At 31.3% G+C, this 18,390-nt stretch overlaps 5 protein-coding genes across 5 annotated transcripts; all 5 read right to left on the bottom strand.

The window, feature by feature from the left end:
* Window positions 1–489: 489 nt before the first annotated feature.
* LOC106646254 (odorant receptor 13a-like) lies at window positions 490–1,991 on the bottom strand. The gene is made up of 5 exons (XM_089590850.1): window positions 1,636–1,991; window positions 1,162–1,539; window positions 869–1,073; window positions 615–770; window positions 490–540 (listed from the first exon to the last, which is right to left on the bottom strand). The coding sequence occupies exons 1-5, from the start codon at window positions 1,989–1,991 to the stop codon at window positions 490–492; spliced, it is 1,146 nt and encodes a 381-aa protein (XP_089446976.1).
* A 2,273-nt stretch (window positions 1,992–4,264) lies between these two features.
* Window positions 4,265–7,150, bottom strand: LOC106646756 (copper homeostasis protein cutC homolog). The gene is made up of 3 exons (XM_023389563.2): window positions 6,949–7,150; window positions 4,870–5,077; window positions 4,265–4,802 (listed from the first exon to the last, which is right to left on the bottom strand). The coding sequence occupies exons 1-3, from the start codon at window positions 7,087–7,089 to the stop codon at window positions 4,312–4,314; spliced, it is 840 nt and encodes a 279-aa protein (XP_023245331.2). The 5' UTR covers window positions 7,090–7,150; the 3' UTR covers window positions 4,265–4,311.
* A 2,212-nt stretch (window positions 7,151–9,362) lies between these two features.
* Window positions 9,363–11,232, bottom strand: LOC106646755 (odorant receptor 82a-like). Its single transcript, XM_089590849.1, has 5 exons — window positions 11,148–11,232; window positions 10,015–10,351; window positions 9,722–9,926; window positions 9,484–9,639; window positions 9,363–9,413 (listed from the first exon to the last, which is right to left on the bottom strand). The coding sequence occupies exons 1-5, from the start codon at window positions 11,230–11,232 to the stop codon at window positions 9,363–9,365; spliced, it is 834 nt and encodes a 277-aa protein (XP_089446975.1).
* A 947-nt stretch (window positions 11,233–12,179) lies between these two features.
* LOC106646253 (odorant receptor Or1-like) lies at window positions 12,180–14,016 on the bottom strand. Its single transcript, XM_089591512.1, has 5 exons — window positions 13,655–14,016; window positions 12,811–13,200; window positions 12,535–12,739; window positions 12,306–12,461; window positions 12,180–12,227 (listed from the first exon to the last, which is right to left on the bottom strand). Exons 1-5 carry the CDS (start codon window positions 14,014–14,016, stop codon window positions 12,180–12,182), a joined length of 1,161 nt encoding a protein of 386 aa, XP_089447638.1.
* Window positions 14,017–14,645: 629 nt separating this feature from the next.
* Window positions 14,646–17,044, bottom strand: LOC149375041 (odorant receptor 46a-like). The gene is made up of 4 exons (XM_089591511.1): window positions 16,683–17,044; window positions 15,224–15,604; window positions 14,768–15,128; window positions 14,646–14,696 (listed from the first exon to the last, which is right to left on the bottom strand). Exons 1-4 carry the CDS (start codon window positions 17,042–17,044, stop codon window positions 14,646–14,648), a joined length of 1,155 nt encoding a protein of 384 aa, XP_089447637.1.
* Between the last annotated feature and the right edge of the window lie 1,346 nt (window positions 17,045–18,390).

The raw sequence follows: 18,390 nt of genomic DNA, 5'->3' as shown, positions 1-18,390 counted from the left end.
GGTCTTCGGGCATAGGCGTATTCCCAGGGAGAATGGCGCTTACGGGAAAAAATCTACCATTTAATTCTGCTACACTCGTAATTCATGTTGTACATTCGTATTTATCTGATAGAAATATATTTGATGATACATATATTGTTACAATGACAAGTTTGTAGAAAAATTTGTGCATGATATCCACACTGTTCACACGTATTTCAAACAAATAGGTCCTAGCAAATTACTGTCAAACAATTATTGTTTAGTAATCCATTGAGTTACATGCAAGACTTGAGTTTAATAGCTTGGCACTTTGAAATAACGATAATACATATCATAGTTAGACTTTAAAAAAATGAAAGTAAAAAAAGGAACCATTAGAAGTTGTTTTTTTAGTCTTATATAGTTTTATGTACTTGATTTAACGTTCAATAAATATTATTAATTTGACGTTCAATATACTTTAATTTAACTTCGATAATTAGTCACCAAAACATTACATCGACTTCATTAAACAGATTTATACAAAACATTAAAAGTAGAATACGAGATTCTAACGATCTGAAAAAAAAATTAACCATAAGCATTTTTAACAGACAATATATAATAAATTTTGATTTATAAAAAACACTAACGTGCGTAAACGAGTCCAGTAACAAGCGAACAAAGGGTCCGCACGATATTATGATGGGCTTCGACGACAACTGATTCATTATTTTCAAATCTTTCTGTAATTCTACCGACAAGGGGGTGCAGTTGATACTAAATATCGTATAGTTTATTTTTTTGCTCTAAAATCGAAAAAATTTCAGATATAAAAAAAAATTTAATATACATATATGCATAAGTCATGTAAAGTCGTGAGGATAAGAAAAAATAATTAAATCACCTGAAGATGAACTTCATTCCCAAAGTAGCAGTAAACAAAAAGCTGTCCCAACATACAAATCAGGTAAAGCAAATACGTGCAAGATTCGACAACATTAGTCATATGAACTGACAACTGATAAACGCTTACGCAAATTTCGAGAGCGCTAATGCAGAACTGACAGGTAATAATTTCGCTGAAGACGGTACAAATCGATTTGCATATTCTGCCATTGATTAATGCGAAAATTTAAAAATGATTTTAAACTTTTCAAGACACTCTTCTAAAAAACAGTTGTAATAAACTATACTTACTCGTAAATATTGACGTGGTGGTTGACACTCTGAGCCAGTAAAAGTTTCTCGATTCTTCGAGCTTTTTCCCACGAATCTGTTCCTCCAATCAATTCGGGAAATCTTGTAAGTCTGAATTGCAGCAAATCAAGTTGGGCACAAACGTGCAACATAAATCCAATTATTAGGGCATCGGTAGTTATACTGATAGCAGTAAATGTAGCTGCGCCAATAGTATGATGAAAAAAAGTTAGCCAGTAAAACAGAGGATTGGAGATGTCATAGGGTAAAAGTACTTTGTAGGGCAACTCTTGATTCTTGGCGTCTTTAAAAAGTGGTGCAACTACCACGAAAATAGCAGTCACCTCTACCAGACACAAAAGAGATAATGCAACTTTTCTGATGATGTGATAAAACAAAGGAAACAAAACAAGCGAGTGTTTGAAAGGATGTTATAAAGTTTTCTTTGGAAATAATAAATTTAATGTCACGTACCTGCAGTAATCCTCGTATCGTTTTTCTATATTTTTTTCAAAGCAATCATGGAACAAGCAGCAGTCTTGTTTAAACATTGCCATCAAACTAATTACTTGCTTTTGGTTAATTAAATTACTAACGGCTTTAAAGCAAGCAAAATTCGTCGACAGAAGAATGAAGAAGGTGTCGTTGAAGCTCTTGAAATCATGTCTAACAAAAACTATTTGCGCCAATTGAGATAATCCTAAGCTGTACATTAGGAAAATGACAAAACAAGAGTACATTTTGTACAAGAGTTTCGAAGTTTTCGACGACCAGTGCGAGGGACACCAGACACCTGTTATTGATAAAATGGCTAAATGTGTCGATAACATCTTTATATCGTTAATTTAAAAATAATTCGATATTTATTGGTCAACTTTTTTCTGTAAAATATTGTGTTTTGTTGCAGTTTTACTGAAAAAAAATATTGCTCGGTAAAAAAAACTTGATATTACGTACGAGATCATTGACGTTTTGTTGTAGACTATCGAAGTCTCGTTAACGACATTGGTAGGTTTGTCGCATCTCATATTTCCATTTCCATCTGCTATAATTTTCTTAAATATTTTATGAGCGTTTATCCTTCTCCATAATTTCGCTCAACTTACAGACAAGCCAGCAGATGGCATAGTCGTTTGACTGTGAAGTCGCGAGAAGCTTTTGCTCTTCGGTGTAAGCAAAAAGTATAGTCATCAGTATTGCCTAGCACTGAAGTGTTTTCAACAATATTTATCTTTTTAAACAGATAAACTTGATAAAAAAATTACATGTTTGTTGTTTACGAAAAATTCAGTGTAATTTTAAAAACTTACAGAGTAAGAAAACTGTATTTATAAATCTATCTATTTTGTAGTCGAAATATTTTAATTTAAATAATAATTTTTTTTCTAATAACAATAAAAATAAGTTATTTATAGTAATGCAAATAACTAGCACAGAAATTTTACATGGATCCTTGAAATGATTGGCCAGTTTAGGACACCTTCCATCAAGTTGGCCCATTTTACTATCTGCAGTATCATGGAATATCCTACACCTTTATCTAGTTTGGACATAACGTTAATTTAATGTTTAGCTACTCATCAAGTAAGTTAATTATTAAACATTTAGACGCATTCCAACATACATTCATTTTAGTTTATATGTATAGTGGGGCCCTTCACAACTATTAAGACCTGGTTTTTTCCACTATTTTCTTATTATTATTAAAACTTCAAGTATAAACTCTAAGAGTAATTGCTAGCCATACTCATTGGAATCAATAATACATTGCGTACATTCTATACATTAATTTTTTTTAAATAAAAAATATGTATTTGTTCGAGTTTTATACGTTGAATGAAGAATAAGATAATTTTACGATATGCGAATCAATGAGAAGTGATTATATTACACGACAGATTTTTCGTTGAAAAAACTGTGGCTTCATGAAAAATTAGAAATCGATGATTTTTTTACGAATATCCAACTATGCTTTATTATTGTAGCGTAGCTCAAGTCTATATCATATTATTATTAAAAGTGACATTAAAATTTAACTTATTGATCTTATGATTAAACATAAATTATATTTGTGGCAGTGTCAAAAAAATTTGCTTGAATGTAAATTACTTTTTTTATCACGTTAAGATTTTTAAAAGTCGACTGTTTTTATCGTTTTGATATATTTTTATATGTTATCAAATATAAAATTACAGTAAAAACTTTTTGAGAAAAACATTTAAAATTTATATGTTTGAACTTTACAAGCTTAGAGAAAAAATGGGAAAAATTGTGTAACTTACCTAGAGATTATTTTCCAAATCAAAATTAAAAAATAAATCGATAAAAGTGTAATATCATTAAAATTTCACAAGTTCTAGAAGATTTGAGTTCAATGGGAGGAAGTAACGTAAAATAAAAAAATGAAGATTATAGAAAAAATCAAACGAAATCGTGAAACCATGAAACAAGGTTTGTTTTTCAACATTTTAATATTTATTAGTAAATTACATAAAAACTCTTATGAAAATAATGGGACTAAAAAATAAAAGAAAAAAAAAAGTTATGTGCCAATTTGAAAAATTTTCAATACTTTTATAATAAATCATATTCTGTATACAAAATTTTAGTTAAATTTAAATAGAAGTATTACAGGATAAAAGTAATTTAAAAATATTTTACAACACAAAAATTATCAAACGTACTTGGACCTTGAAACGTACTTGATTCTTTTAACCATTATAATTGAAATTGAAATTCTGGATCAAGATTCCAAAAAAAACTTTTAAATTTATAAAAAAAAGTTCTTCTGCCGTCTATCCTCAAAAAAGCACCTTCGCAGCTTGATTTTTGGTTCTAAGGCGGAAAAATAGTAAACAAAACTCTAAAGGTAACTTCAAAATATTTAGATAATAAATCTCATCACGACTATTAAATTTAAAATTTATTGTCAAGCATTATAAAAAAATTCCTGGTTTCTTTTAATTTTTTTTAATGAATAATTCAATTGTGAATAAAATTATAAAATGATTATCATAATAAAATCTTAGTTTACTTCGCAACTTTAAAAAATATTTGAGAGAAATCAGGCATGTATTACTAATTTATTTCACAACACTTTGCATAACAGTTTTTGCGTGTAACATAACAAATATTTTACAACTTGCAAATTCATGGACTCCCTTTTAGATTCTTCAACATCAACTTTACGATATTTTTGTCAGTCACGAGGTGTCTATCGTGGGCCACACCACTGCCAGTATTTTCCACTTTTTTAGCCGATCCGTGAAACTCCACAGCTGATGTCTGATCCCTTAAACCGGCAATATTTTCGCTCGTCAGACCAGCGCCGGGCATCACGATTATTTTACCGTCCGACCGGTCCACCAATGTTTTAATGAGATCGGAGCCCTCGATTGCCGAATTTTTCTGACCTGATGTCAAAATCCTCTTAAATCCGAGCTTTATAAGGTTTTCCATGGCTAAAATCGGATCGACCACTTCGTCGAAGGCTCGATGAAAAGTGACCGGTAGTGGACCGGCTGCTTCGACTATTTTACGGCACAAAACTACGTCCAACAGGTTTTCACTCGTCAGAGCTCCAAAAACAAAACCATCGACACCAGCACCTTTGAACTCGTGCAGATCGATCAGCATAGCGTCTACAATGAGAAAATACAAAAAATAAATGAAGGTGTACGAATCGGCGAGATACATTGGGCTGGTTACCGATTTCTTCCTGCGTGTAAACAAAGTTTCCACCTCTAACGCGTAGCATTGCAAAAATTGGGACGGATGAAATGCGTTTGGCCATCGTCAGCAAACCGAGACTTGGAGTGAGGCCACCTTCTGACAAGGCACTGCATAGCTCTAAACGATTAGCTCCACCATCTATTGCGTTTCTGATTGACGTAATACTATCAACACATATTTCCAACTGGGAAAAAAACAACAGCTAGCATTACTGAATCAGCAGAAAACTGCAATTTTTTCTGTTGAAAAGCTGTGGAGGATTCAGTCAACAAGAAGCTAATTATATTAGTTATTAAGGAGGCGTTGCCTCTTTATTGACTAAGGTGCTAATGTAAAGAATGGCAGCTCAAAAGAGGCGAGGTTGTCCAGTCCCGAACATCAGGTAAATTCATACGTTTATTTTTGGCTAGAATTTGTTCCCGAGCCTTGCAGCTGTAAGTACTGAGGCCTGTTTTTAACTCTTTTTTTTTCGTTATGTAAAATTCTTAACTCAAAAACTTATGGGATACAGTTTTGAATTGATGTATGGTGGCGAAACAGACGATTTTAAATATAAAAATGTAAAAGTAATAAGCTAATTTTATGCAAAAACTACGTCTTGCGTGTAAGACACGATCAATCTGCTGATTTTCAGAGCAAAATATAATTCTAATTACAAGATTTTATTGTAATGCCATTTTTACAATTTTATAGAATATTTAAACAATATTTATATTACATTTTTTCAGTAAATGTGAAATAAAAATTGTATTTAATGCAAAGTGATTTTTCTGACATTTGAAAACAATTTTTTGTGTTATTAGGACACTGGAAACAAAAATAAAAAACACAAAAGTTTTTTTTTAACGAAAAAAGTAAAACATAAATCCGTATTTTGTAGACCTGAAATCGTTCTTTAATGATAATTTTAGAGTGTTTCCTTTGATTTTTTTTTTATTTATATTTGAAAATAAAATATATTTAAAGAAAATATTATTTTTCTCAATTTCTAACACATTGACTTTTCTAATTACCTACGCGGGAACATAGATCGGTAAAACAGCATAAAGTTCTCCAGAATTAACTTTAAGCATAAATTAAGTTGTAAACCTTTATAATGAAATACAAAAAATAAATCGCAGGCAAGAAAAAATAAATATTTTTAATCGAAGTATAATGAGGTTTTACAAGTATAAAAGAATTTTACCTGAAAAAAAAATAGTAAAAATTTGTGAATTAATACCTTTTAACCCATTAGGAGTTCCAGTATATTGTTATTAATAGAAAAATTTTGTGGTATACTAAATAACTTTTTCAAAATTCATTCAAAATTTAGAAAAAATTGGCAAGCTCAGCAAAAATCCACTAATAAAAAAAAAAAAAACGACTGACAATTATTTGGCACGAAGCTTCCTCTCGCTGTTATTTACTATTTTTTTAGTCTTTTATTTAAAGTATGAATTTGAGTTTAAAATTTATCAAAAATATTGGGAATCTTTCAGTTATTTTTGATGGATAAAAAGTTATTTTTTTAGCATTATAAAATCGCTGATTGTAAAATAGTAGCATATTTATCAAGCTTAAATTTTATTTTGCATTAAATCAATGTATTTAAAAAAATATGAATTAACTTTCTTACACTTGTATAAAATTTCCAGGACGACGGGTTCGACAAATATATCATAAATTGATTAAATACTAGTGAACAAGATATAAAAAAAAAAAAAAATCTCGAAATTTAATAAGCAATATAAATAACATAATCCAACACCCTTAAAAGAACATGCACTAAAATTTGATTTTGTAAATTTTTGAATTATTTTTTGTTAAAAAAAAATTATTGTCACGAAATTTTCAAATAAAGCGTTTTTAGGTCTGATTCTCTTGAACTTTCGTTCGAGATGTACAATATGTTTATATACTGCACAATTTACTCTCACAGTAAAGGTAGGTACTGGCTACGCGATTTAAAATTGTAGCACAACTCGTTGATGATTTTTATCAACCAAACATTATTCCCAAAATTATACAATGATTCTTTTTTTATTCAAGTAACAATATACCTTTTGAACTTACTATCGGCAAATCGTGAGATGATAATCTTTCTTCCACAGCTGTACTGCTTTTATCCGTGGACGGATTGTCGTGAAACTTTCTTTTTTTCGACCTCAATGATCGCGATGTGGCGACTTTGCCTCTTTTCGAATTTGAAGACATTGTTTAGTAAGTCGATTAGTACTCAGGTAAATCTATGAATACACTAAGACAGTACTGTACAAATAAAACACATCTGTAAGAGATATAATACACATATACGTATGACAAATACAGTAACAACGTAACAGTATATAGTTCAATAGTGATAATGGATGTGACGCGTGCTCACAGCTGATTTAGAAGTATAGTGAGCATAAATAGAGTGCGGACCCCATCCCATGGCCCGTGCACGTTTAGTGCTGCTCCCACTTTTTGGTTATGGCCAATGTAAATTTCCACGGGAGAGACAATTAGTTTGAACGGTGCCCACCATCATCAATGAAGTAGTTGCTGCCATAAGATTTAACTGAGTTAACAATTGTTAAAAAGTGGGGCTGACTGTTGTACTTATACACAGAGTCCATGTCCATACGTTTCTGGCAAAAGTTGCAACCAATCCTGTAAAAAAATATAAGCCATTCGGGGCGTTCAGATCATGCGCACGAGGCGATCTTGCTTTGAATCCTTCGCGCGCTAATCAATAACTTCTTGAACGCTCGGAGTTTACTATATAAATATGAAACTTTTTACTCAATTTACATATTTGCCTGTTGTGTTGCCACAAAGTAAAAAAATTTAAAAACTGTAGCTGCAGTTGTCGCAAGTTTTAATAAGCAAGCACGTCTGTATTTAACATTAATCATACGTTCATTGTTTTATCGTTATGTGATACAACCGATGTGAAAAGAAATAATTTTTAAAAACCGTCCTAAAGTACTTTAACTATTATTAGATAAATTTAACAATAATTAAGTAAAATTATTTCGAATAGTTATACATGACAAAAGTTAAAGTTCAATTCACCATAACAAGATTGTACCTTTGTGTGGAACTTTGACACCACGTATAGTGTCTTTGACTTTAGTTGACGTACCTCGTAATTTTCTTATGACTTGTGTCGACGAGAATCACTAAGAATGGAGGTATAGAAAAAAAAAAGTAAAATTATCCTTCATTCATCATTTTTTGTATTCATCGTGGCCAATTGTTTCCTTACTTCCAATATGTAGAATTCAGCTTACGTAGAGCTAACAAAAATTATAGTTTGTTGCAATCCTTCTCTGTCTATATTCTTTCGAGTGAATTTACAGAGAAAGAAGGGGGGAAAACTTTTTCTCTGCAGTAAAAACCTTTTTATTATTATAGTGTAGAATCTTCAAGTATTTTTATGCCCGAAGACAAATGCCAAGTCGACTCTATGCATAAGCTGTAATTTTTCTTCGACAAAAGGTACTTTGTCTATAAGCCTTTAATGGAAGGTGCAAACACGTTCTCTTCGATTCTCCGTTTTTTCCTATACCTTGGATATAAAAACGTTGTTGGGCTGATTGATGGTCTCGCGTTGCGTACAGCACTTTTTTTCCTCTCGTTCCAGCTTGAGTACGACAAAGATAGTTGCATGTAAAGTGTAGAGCGAGCGCTAGAAAATTATGGTGTAACGACGCGCGTAACATTTTTCTAGCGACGATACGTGGCTTTCTTTACACGAAAGTAATTTTTTCTTGACTCTGCGTTCGACATAAAGATGTATAAATACCACCACTGACGTGGCTCATGTTCGATGTTACTTTTTTTTTTACATTAAAAAAAAAAAATTAGTTGTCGATGCATAAAATGAAAAGATTGGTCAATGCAAAACACTACAATATAATTAATTATTTTACATCTGTACTTTTTTATTGAACATGACAGAGTATATTAGATCATTTTTTAGAAAATTTTTTCGTAACCTTTATAAGAAAAGCAAAATTCAACATATAAATGCCTAAATATCAAACCTAACATATTGAATAATCCCTTGGGCTCAAGCATATCACCAGTGGCGATGGGGCTTATACGAAGAAATCAACCATTTAATTTTGATATACTTGTAAAATATACATTCATATTTAACGAATAGAAATACATTTGATAGTACATTAATAATCTTATGCAGAAGCGTTAAAAACATTAAGAACATTGGTCTTTGAGACAATTTTATTTTTTCAGTATCCCGTGGAGTTCCACAAAATACTTGGTACCTTGAAATAACAAGAATGTACGTACATTAGAGTTAGACTATAAAAAATGGAACACTCAAAAAAAAAGAAAGTATTAAATTGTTATACATATAGGTATTTATTTAGTTTGCAATAATTGGTCCGGCAAATGGACTTTTACAGAAGTACTAAATTGTGTTTTTCGTCTATTTTCTTACTATTAACGTTTAATATTTAGTAATCATATCCTTTTTATTAAACAGAATTATGTAAAAGATTAAAAGTTGAATACGATATTCTAACGATCTGAAAAAAATTAATGATTTTTAGATGCAAATCTTTAAAAAAAATTTACGTTTATTATATATCTACTAACATTAGTGAACGAGTCCAGTATCAAGCGAACGAAAGGTCCGTACGATATTGTGATGGGCTTCGATGACAGTAGATTCATTAATGTCAAATCTTTTTGTAGTTCAATCGACAAGGGGGTGTAGTTGATACTAAATATCGTATAGTTTATTTTTTTGCTCTAAAATCGAATAAATTCCACAAAATTTTAATATGCACCAACAATGTGCAGAGTCATGACAAAAAAAATCTAGATAAATCACCTCAAGATGAACTTCGTTACCAAAGTAGCAGTAAACGAAAAGTTGTCCCAACATACAAATCAGGTAAAGCAAATACGTGCAAGATTCGACAACATTAGTCATATGAAGCGATAACTGATAAACACTAATGGAAATTTCAATTGCACTAACGCAAAACTGGCTAATGATAATTTCGCTAAAGATGGTACAAACTGATTTGGATATTCTGCCGTTAATGAATACAAAAACCACATGATTATTTTAAACTTTTCAAGACACTCTACTAAAAAATAATTGTAATAAACTATACTTACTCGTAAATATTGACGTGGTGGTTGACACTCTGAGCCAGTAAAAGTTTCTCGATTCTTCGAGCTTTTTCCCACGAACCCGTTCCTCCAATCAATTCGGGAAATCTTGTAAGTCTGAATTGCAGCAAATCAAGTTGGGCACAAATGTGCAACATAAATCCAATTATTAGGGCGTCCGTGATTATACTGATAGCCGCAAATATCGCAGCGTCAATAGCGTGATGAACAAAAGTTAGCCAGTAAAACAGAGGATTGGAGACGTCATACGGTAAAAGCACTTTGTAGGGCAACTCTTGATTCTCAGTGTCTTTGAAAAGTGGTGCGATAACCAAAAATATACCTGTGATCTCGCACAGGCACAAAAGTGATATTGCGACTTTTCTGATTAAATGATGAAAAAAAGAATAATAAATAAAAAAAAAAAGAATGAGATTTATAGGGACAACATGAAATGGTTTCTCGGATATTAAGCGCTTTCGAAATAAAAATTTTTATTTCACATACCTGCAGTAATACTCGCATCGTTTTTCTATATTTTTTTCAAAGCAATCATGGAACAAGCAGCAGTCTTGTTTAAACATTTCCATCAGACTAATTACTTGCTTTTGATTCAGCAAAATTCGGATAGCTTTGAAGCAAGTTAAATTCGTTGACAAAAGAATGAAGAAGGTGTCGTTGAAGCTCTTGAAATTATGTCTAACAAAAACTATTTGCGCCAATTGAGATAATCCTAAGCTGTACATTAGGAAAATGACAAAACAAGAGTACATTTTGTACAAGAGTTTCGAAGTTTTCGACGACCAGTGCGAGGGACACCAGACACCTGTTATTGATAAAATGGCCAAATGTGTCGATAACATCTTTATATCGTTATTTTAAAAATAATTCGATATTTATTGGTCAACTTTTTTCTGTAAAATATTGTGTTTTGTTGCAGTTTTACTGAAAAAAAATATTGCTCGGTAAGAAAAATTCGATACTAAATACGAGACCATTGACGTTTTGTTGTAGACTATCGATGTCTTGAAAAACACATTGGTAGGTTTGTCACATTGCATATTTCCATTTCCATCTGCTATAATTTTCTTAAATATTTTATGAGCGTTTATCCTTCTCCATAATTTCGCTCAACTTACAGACAAGCCAGCAGATGGCATAGTCGTTTGACTGTGAAGTCGCGAGAAGCTTTTGCTCTTCGGTGTAAGCAAAAAGTATAGTCATCAGTATTGCCTAGCACTGAAGTGTTTTCTACGACGATATTTGAAATTATACAAGTAAACTCTAGTATAATTTCGAAAGTATACTTGATAAGAAGATTGTATTTTAAAGTCTATCCTATTTGTAGTAGAGATGTTATAGCTCAGACAGTAATAATTAATATTTTAAAATGATGTATTTCGTCCTTTGTTTAAAAATTGTGTATCCAATAATTGTTACCAGCAGTTTTTAATAGAACTATCTACAGTCGTTAGTTATTTAAGGTAATAAAAATATTTTTCTTAAGAATGTTTGAAGGAAAATGTAGTGGTCCTCAAAACAATTTTCTACTAATGTAAAATTGAGAATACCACCCATCAATCTGACTTATTAAACTATTTTCAAACTTCATAGAAAGCATCATAACATTATGCAGCTTTATCTGGTTTGTATATAATTTTAATTGAATGTTTAGCTACTCACGTAGGGTAACTATTTATAATCAAGACACATTCCAACTTAAATTTATTTTTATTAATTTAGATTTGGTCTTTCGTACTGTAAAGACTTTTTTCTCAACTTTAGTTGATTTTATCAATTTTTGGCAATATGTAATTTTTGGTTAAAAATGTGGCAACTTTCTAAAAGAAATCAATCAAACAAAATTTTTTTTTTTAATTTTCATTGATAAAAAAAATTTTGAACACAAGCTAGAAGAGTAATCACTAGACATGTTCTTTAAAATTAAGAGATTTAGTCAACCAATTAAATATATTTTTCACATGCTATACATTAGTTCTTGAAGAACAAATAATACGTATTAGTTCGAGTTTAATACCAATTAAATATATTTATCATATACTATACATTAATTCTCGAAGAACAAAAAATAAGTATTAGTTCGAGTTTAATACCAATTAAATATATTTTTCATATGCTATACATTAATTCTTGAAGAACAAATATAAGTATTAATTCGAGTTTAATACGTTGAATGCGGAATAAGATAATTTTATGATCTGTAAATTTATAAGAAGTGATTATAATACATGATAGATTTTTTACTACAACATTATTACTCCAGACAAAGTACTCACGCTAGTATACGAATTCAGTGATAACGTTATAAAAGCTCCACAAGTGACAAGGATTGGTGACGTTGTCCGGACCATCATAATCAGTAAAGATTTTAAAGTATCTGTATGTAGCAATGTCCAGTCAGAGTTACAAACTATTTTACTAAATTCCATGCTCTGGCAAAAAATTTTATGGATACATAATTGTTGAGTTTTTAATTAAAAAATTATTAAAATCGTATTGGTATACCTTCATCGTAACTTCATTTCCGAACCAACAGTACAGAAACAATTCCACAAACATGCTGGTTAGAAAAATCAACATAAACGAGACTGGTGCTGAATTCTCACTTTTTACCGTCAGTTCGTAAATTGTTATACATAGTATTATAATACTCAAACAAAACTGGACCAATATACAAGGAGCGAAAATTGTTTGTAGATCTCTGGAAAATCTTTAAAAAAAAATTTTTATTGCCATTTAGTATTAAAAATAATTTATTTTTATCAGTACATTTCTACGCACTTGATAATCTGAAGATGATGACGAACATTTTCCTTAATAGTTTCTTTTTCCAAAAGCCAAACCTCATTTCTGGAAAATTTCTGCGCAACTGCCGCTCTTGATTTTTCTGGTAAAGATTGCAATCTATGACTCATAAGGCCCAACTGGGCACAAATTTGCATCATAAATCCAGATATGATAACATCGTTCGTAGTATTCCATGCGGCTCCGATGATGATCCCCAAGCCCTGATGAGCGTAAGTAGCCCAATAAGTGAGATCATTCGTAATGTCATAAAAATACCAAGCCTTCAACTGTAACGTGTACTTTTCTTGAGCGAAAAAAATTGGCCAAATGGCTGTCGAACCCGAAGATATTCCAACGAGCGTTGCATATGATATCACTACGTACCTGTACCAGAAAACTTGTATTACCAGCTTTAAATATCAAAAATAAAAAATAATCACATTTGTAGAGCTGCAGGCAAAAAAAATTTTGTTTTGGCAGACCAGACGATTAATCATTAGAACAGCTAAAATTCACTAATCAACCGAGTCCAAGCTTGTAATCAAACTTTTACAATAAAACGTAGGATAACACTCTTTTTTTTATCATATTTGGATATTAAAGTGGAATCTAAGATTGGTACTACATCAATTAAGGGGCTCCATAACCTTATAACGCAATTAAGTGTTCTGTTCAACTCACTAGTACTCGATTTTTTTAAACTTTATGTTCAATGTATACCTACACTAGCAACGTAGACACATACAGGTATATAATATACACGTCAACATGACAAATGTTGCATTCTTCGGCTTCACTGAAGAAAGAAATTCATAATCATACATGAATAAAAAATTACCTCGACATTTTATCATAATACGAGCAGAGTCGACGTTCTTCCATGTTTTTGGGAGTGAATTCTTTTTCCACCAATACATTGGCCAATTCATCGATGCGCTTTCTCCTCCATAGAAAGGTTACGCCTTTGACGCAGCCGTTAAAACTAGCCAGGAAAACATAACTGGCCTCGGCGAAATCGTCTATGTTTTCCGTTAAAAGTACAAGGGCTATTAACTCTGACAAAATCAGAAGGGACATTACTACGACATTGAAAAAGGTATAAATGTTGTATAAGCCTTTGGTGGGTCCCCATTTCCAATGCACTGGCCGCCAAAGTCCACAACCCGTTGCCAAGACAAATGCTTCGGAAAGTGTATGCATTTTTTTTATTTTTCTACTTGCTTCTCATATATTTGTTAGATAAAACAACGTTTATGTAAATTTTTATATATTTTATATTCACTATTTCATGTTTTTTAATGACAATTTTTTATCCTTTACACGTTTATTAAAAAATAATACGACACAATACATTGACGTGAAACGAAGAAAAATTATTTCTATGTATATTTGTTTTGTATCGTACTGTAAGGATGGAAAAAAGCGTCTAACGTAGCTCTCCTGCACACAAACTTTACGAACCCCCTGTGCTTCTTTCTGACGCGAGGGCTGCTATTATCGTTATTAATACACAACCTGTGTATTCTTCTCTAATTACATGTATTGGTTCTATTTTCAAATATATCTTCCCATCTAATGTGTGCGTAGGATGCGGACGCGTAGAGCTCGTTTTTTTTTTTTTTTTTTTTTTTTAACAGTACGTCGATAGCACATGGACTGAGTCATACTTAATTTTACGTTAATTTAAATTTTCAAAAGATAATCCATCAATCTCGTTATTTTAGTTTATTCATCACGTTTAATTATCTGAATGTGTCTGTACGTGTAAAATTCGTTATATAACTATTTAATCGTGACAATGTATTATCTATTTAACAGTTTTACAGACTTTAAGTGGATCGTTGTAGAACACTAAATGCCGAGTAACTCAACTTAATCATCTGTTAGACAGATAAAAATTTTAGATGAGACTTTGAAAAAAGGTGTACTTGCATATTAAGTAATCACTGACTTTCATGAAGGATTCCAACGAGAGTGTTATCAGCGGACCGCAAGAAAGTAGTATCGGGGAGGTCGAACGTATCATCATGATCAGCAATTCCTGGAGGCTCTTCGTATTCAACTCGGCCCAGTTCATTTTGCTGACTGACAAACTGAATTCCAAGCTCTTTTCCGTGACCTCATTGCCGAACCAGCAGTAAATGAAAAATTCCACTATCATGGAAATCAGGTACATTATCAGAAAAACAAGCTCGATGCCGTTGTTGTCCTTGAACGAGAGTAGATAAATGGTCGTGCACATGACGATGGAGCTCAAACAAAACTGCACGCCAATGACTGGCGCGAAAATTGAGTTTATGTCATCTGCAAGTCTAAAAAACAACATTTATACGTTGCGTTGTTGTTTTAAGAAAAGTAAAAAAAAAATATATACATATATATGTATATTTTATATTTCTTGACCAACTTGAAGATAAGTAGGTGATGTCGTACACTCTGGGTGATAATGTTCTTCTCGATTATCCGAGTGACCTGGGACGTTTCGCGGAGCACCGGTGTCCTGCGCGACAGCTTGTTCAGCCTGTAGGTCATGAGTTCGAGCTGAGCACACGCCTGGATCATGAAGCCAGTGATGATGTTGTCATTTGCCACGTCGTAGGCTGCAACCAGTCCAAGGCTTATTGCTTGGTGCAGGTAAGAGAGCCAGTATCTCCAGCCAGACTCGACTCCGAATGGGTAATAGGCCATTATGGGCAATATGTGTTGGTCCCGTGCCAAGAGAAAGGGCCAAGCGGATAAACACCAGACCGTCGATTCGGCGAGGATGATTGTCGAAATCACGGTGTATCTAACATTATCATTAAAATAAAATTATTATGTTTTTTTTTTTTTTTTTTTTTTTTTTTTTTGACGTTACATCAAAATGATACCTCAAATCAACTGTATAGGTATAAAAACTTTATGTTTATCGAAAAATTGTATATGTACAGAAAAAGGAATTCTTTAAATTCCTTGTTTTATTTATGCCAATGGTCAAGTTATAAGATAGTATTAAAAATATACAGTATTTATATTGTAAAAAAATTTTTGTTCACCCAACAGAAATATTTTAAATCATTCGTTAAGTCTTTCATTAAAGACCTTATTAAGGGATCCATTGAGATACTTGAGTTAAATATAGAAGCACTCCAACCCACACTAATACGTTCACAAATTTTCCCTAGAAATGTTTTTCTGAAATTCATTGGTAAATTTATATATAAATTAAGTACAAACTATATAGACGCTTTCGATCTAATACATCTAACGTCTGGTAAAGTCAGAATGACTCGTTTCGTCTAATACTATTTTTAAGTATAAAAATTTCGTCTGTTACGTCTCTTCACTTAAGTTGATTAACGAAACGCAAAGTATATTTACATTATAAAGTAAATAATGTTGATCGAACTTTATTTATAAATTTCATATAGACTTCGTATTCAAATATATTGGATAGTTCTATAACAAAATCTTTTGGGAAAAAAATAGCTCGATAGTAATAATTAAGTTACACTATGTAGGGCTGAAACAAATACAGAACTAATAATGCCAAGTTTTCACCAGCTTACAATTAAATACATTTTTATCGAATGCACTTTTTAAATTGTCACTTTTTCCTAATTAATTCGAAAATAATATCGAAATTTTAATAAATTCCATAAAAAATTAAGAAGCTTTTGCTCGATAAAAATTTGCTGATAAAATAACAGGGAGAAATTATAACAAAATGGGGTAAAAATTTAAGGAAGATAGAATATAGTAAACAAAAGGAGTGAGGCAAACATTCACAAGAAATTAAAGATTATTTAAATAAATATATGAGTAGACAGCACCGTAGTAATAAATTAAACTTTTCAACATTTTGTGCACCAAGAAATGAAAGACACCTTGAAATCTTGTCATAAGAAGTGCACAAGATTTTTTCTCCCAAACTGCTAGGCAAACACATTTCCTGTTGTAGCATACGAATGAGATTAAGTACGTGTTTTTTTCTCAAAATGATCGTTGCACCCTTGACGAAAGCATTGATTGTTGACAGCAGCATGTAAGTCGATTCAACAAAGTCGTCGACCGTTTTCACGATTATTATCGTTGCAGCCATTTGGATGACTAAGAACCAAGTAATCACAGAAAAAGTGAAACACGAATAAATTTTGTAAACATTTTTGACTAATCGAGAATTCCAATGGACTGGTTCCCATAGACCTATGCTGCTTGCTAATGTGAATGCTTCTGGCGATGTATGCATCATTTTTATAATTTTTATCTCACAACTGACTGATTTTTGTTTCAAAATTACATTTATTTTATTTGAACTATTTTCAATAATTTTTTTCACTTTTTTTTTTAATTATGTTTCTTACTAATTATTGCCGATCTTCACGACAAAAGGCTGTAAAAGTATCTGACGCTACTTTTTCTCTATGTCTTCACGCGATCCCCGTTCTTTTAAAGCGTTCGACTGCATAATTCATATAACGAGTGTTTCAATTACAGAGCAGCGCTTTACAATGATTACAGAGCTAAGAAGTCAATTTATAATTATTAAAACCTGTTTTGTTGGATGAACCTTAGTCTGCCAATCGATACCTAAATACTTGGCTTTTTTACAGCTGTAGCCTCAAACAGTTAAAGTGTAGAACAATGTTGGTTTGATGTTTATTTGAATATTAATTTTTTTTTTTTTTTTTTAATATTATACATGTGATAAAAACTTCTTATAAAATCAAATAAGGTGTTTTTAAAACTTAAACAAGCAGATAACGTTATGCAAAACACTGTCTTGCATGTAAGTCATGACTAATCGACATATTGTGTCTGAGCAAAAATTGCAACTTAAATACTGAACTTTATTTTAAGATTATTTTTTTAGCTTAATATCATAATCAAACAATTTTTACATCAATATTTTATCAATAAATGTGAGATAAAACTATTTTCGGTCACTTTTTAAACAATTTTTAATATTTACTGTGCTAGGAGAACACCATAAATGAAAATGCTAAACACAACAAAGTTTTAATAAAATATATATGTTTCGTGTTAAATATTTCGTCAGAGAGAGAAAAAAAAAGTTACATGCTGTCAAACGAATTTTGGGCTGTTCTAAACCATTTTTATTTGTTTAAAGCATTAGGACGACAAAGTAGATAAAAATGGTCAGTTCTAAAAAGTCTACAATTATTGTACTCAACATTTTGGCCAAAAATGTAACGAAAAAAGTTAGATGCTACAAAATGAATTTCTAGCTCGGCGAAAATCAGCGATTTTAAGTGCTCAAAACATGTATGAAAATAAAACTTTTTATTGAAAAAAAAAAAGAAGAAGAAGAAAATTTTGTTGTGCCAACCATGCATTTGAGCCAGGTTTTAACTTACCTATTTATCCCAAAGATTCGACATTTTTATCTCAGCCCTTCTATTCCGTATCAGTGCTTGGCTCAATTTCCCTATTTTATTTTCTATTATTATTATTCTATTTTAAATCTACTTGGAAGAAAATTAATGTTTTCTAGAAAAGAAAGAAAGAAGCAAATGAATATTTATCTTGCAACAAATTTTTATTTTATCACTTTTCCTTATCTGATTTTCATTT

Source organism: Copidosoma floridanum, unplaced genomic scaffold (assembly GCF_036245765.1).
Source record: "Copidosoma floridanum isolate Cflo_tuat_1 unplaced genomic scaffold, Cflo_Japanese_pri ptg000013l, whole genome shotgun sequence".
Lineage (NCBI taxonomy): Eukaryota > Metazoa > Arthropoda > Insecta > Hymenoptera > Encyrtidae > Copidosoma > Copidosoma floridanum.
Note: the sequence above shows the minus strand (reverse complement) of the source record. Positions and strands in the feature narration are given on the sequence as shown.

Excerpts from the sequence above, each read along its gene's own strand:
- LOC106646254 (XM_089590850.1), bottom strand. The coding sequence starts at position 1,991 with ATGTTATCGACACATTTAGCCATTTTATCAATAACAGGTGTCTGGTGT. Across the intron at positions 1,074-1,161 it reads CACCACGTCAATATTTACGA|AATATGCAAATCGATTTGTA; the intron begins GTAAGTATAGTT and ends AATCAATGGCAG. Across the intron at positions 541-614 it reads TACTGGACTCGTTTACGCAC|ATCGTTAGAATCTCGTATTC; the intron begins GTTAGTGTTTTT and ends TTTTTTTTTCAG.
- LOC106646756 (XM_023389563.2), bottom strand. The coding sequence starts at position 7,089 with ATGTCTTCAAATTCGAAAAGAGGCAAAGTCGCCACATCGCGATCATTG. Across the intron at positions 5,078-6,948 it reads CATCTCACGATTTGCCGATA|TTGGAAATATGTGTTGATAG; the intron begins GTAAGTTCAAAA and ends TTTTTTTCCCAG. Across the intron at positions 4,803-4,869 it reads TTACACGCAGGAAGAAATCG|ACGCTATGCTGATCGATCTG; the intron begins GTAACCAGCCCA and ends TTCTCATTGTAG.
- LOC106646755 (XM_089590849.1), bottom strand. The coding sequence starts at position 11,232 with ATGACTATACTTTTTGCTTACACCGAAGAGCAAAAGCTTCTCGCGACT. Across the intron at positions 9,927-10,014 it reads CACCACGTCAATATTTACGA|AATATCCAAATCAGTTTGTA; the intron begins GTAAGTATAGTT and ends CATTAACGGCAG. Across the intron at positions 9,414-9,483 it reads TACTGGACTCGTTCACTAAT|ATCGTTAGAATATCGTATTC; the intron begins GTTAGTAGATAT and ends AATTTTTTTCAG.
- LOC106646253 (XM_089591512.1), bottom strand. The coding sequence starts at position 14,016 with ATGCATACACTTTCCGAAGCATTTGTCTTGGCAACGGGTTGTGGACTT. Across the intron at positions 13,201-13,654 it reads TATTATGATAAAATGTCGAG|GTACGTAGTGATATCATATG; the intron begins GTAATTTTTTAT and ends TTTCTGGTACAG. Across the intron at positions 12,740-12,810 it reads CATCATCTTCAGATTATCAA|ATTTTCCAGAGATCTACAAA; the intron begins GTGCGTAGAAAT and ends TTTTTTTTAAAG.
- LOC149375041 (XM_089591511.1), bottom strand. The coding sequence starts at position 17,044 with ATGCATACATCGCCAGAAGCATTCACATTAGCAAGCAGCATAGGTCTA. Across the intron at positions 15,605-16,682 it reads TCTTATGACAAGATTTCAAG|ATACACCGTGATTTCGACAA; the intron begins GTGTCTTTCATT and ends TGATAATGTTAG. Across the intron at positions 14,697-14,767 it reads CGTTGGAATCCTTCATGAAA|ATGATTAAGTTGAGTTACTC; the intron begins GTCAGTGATTAC and ends TCTGTCTAACAG.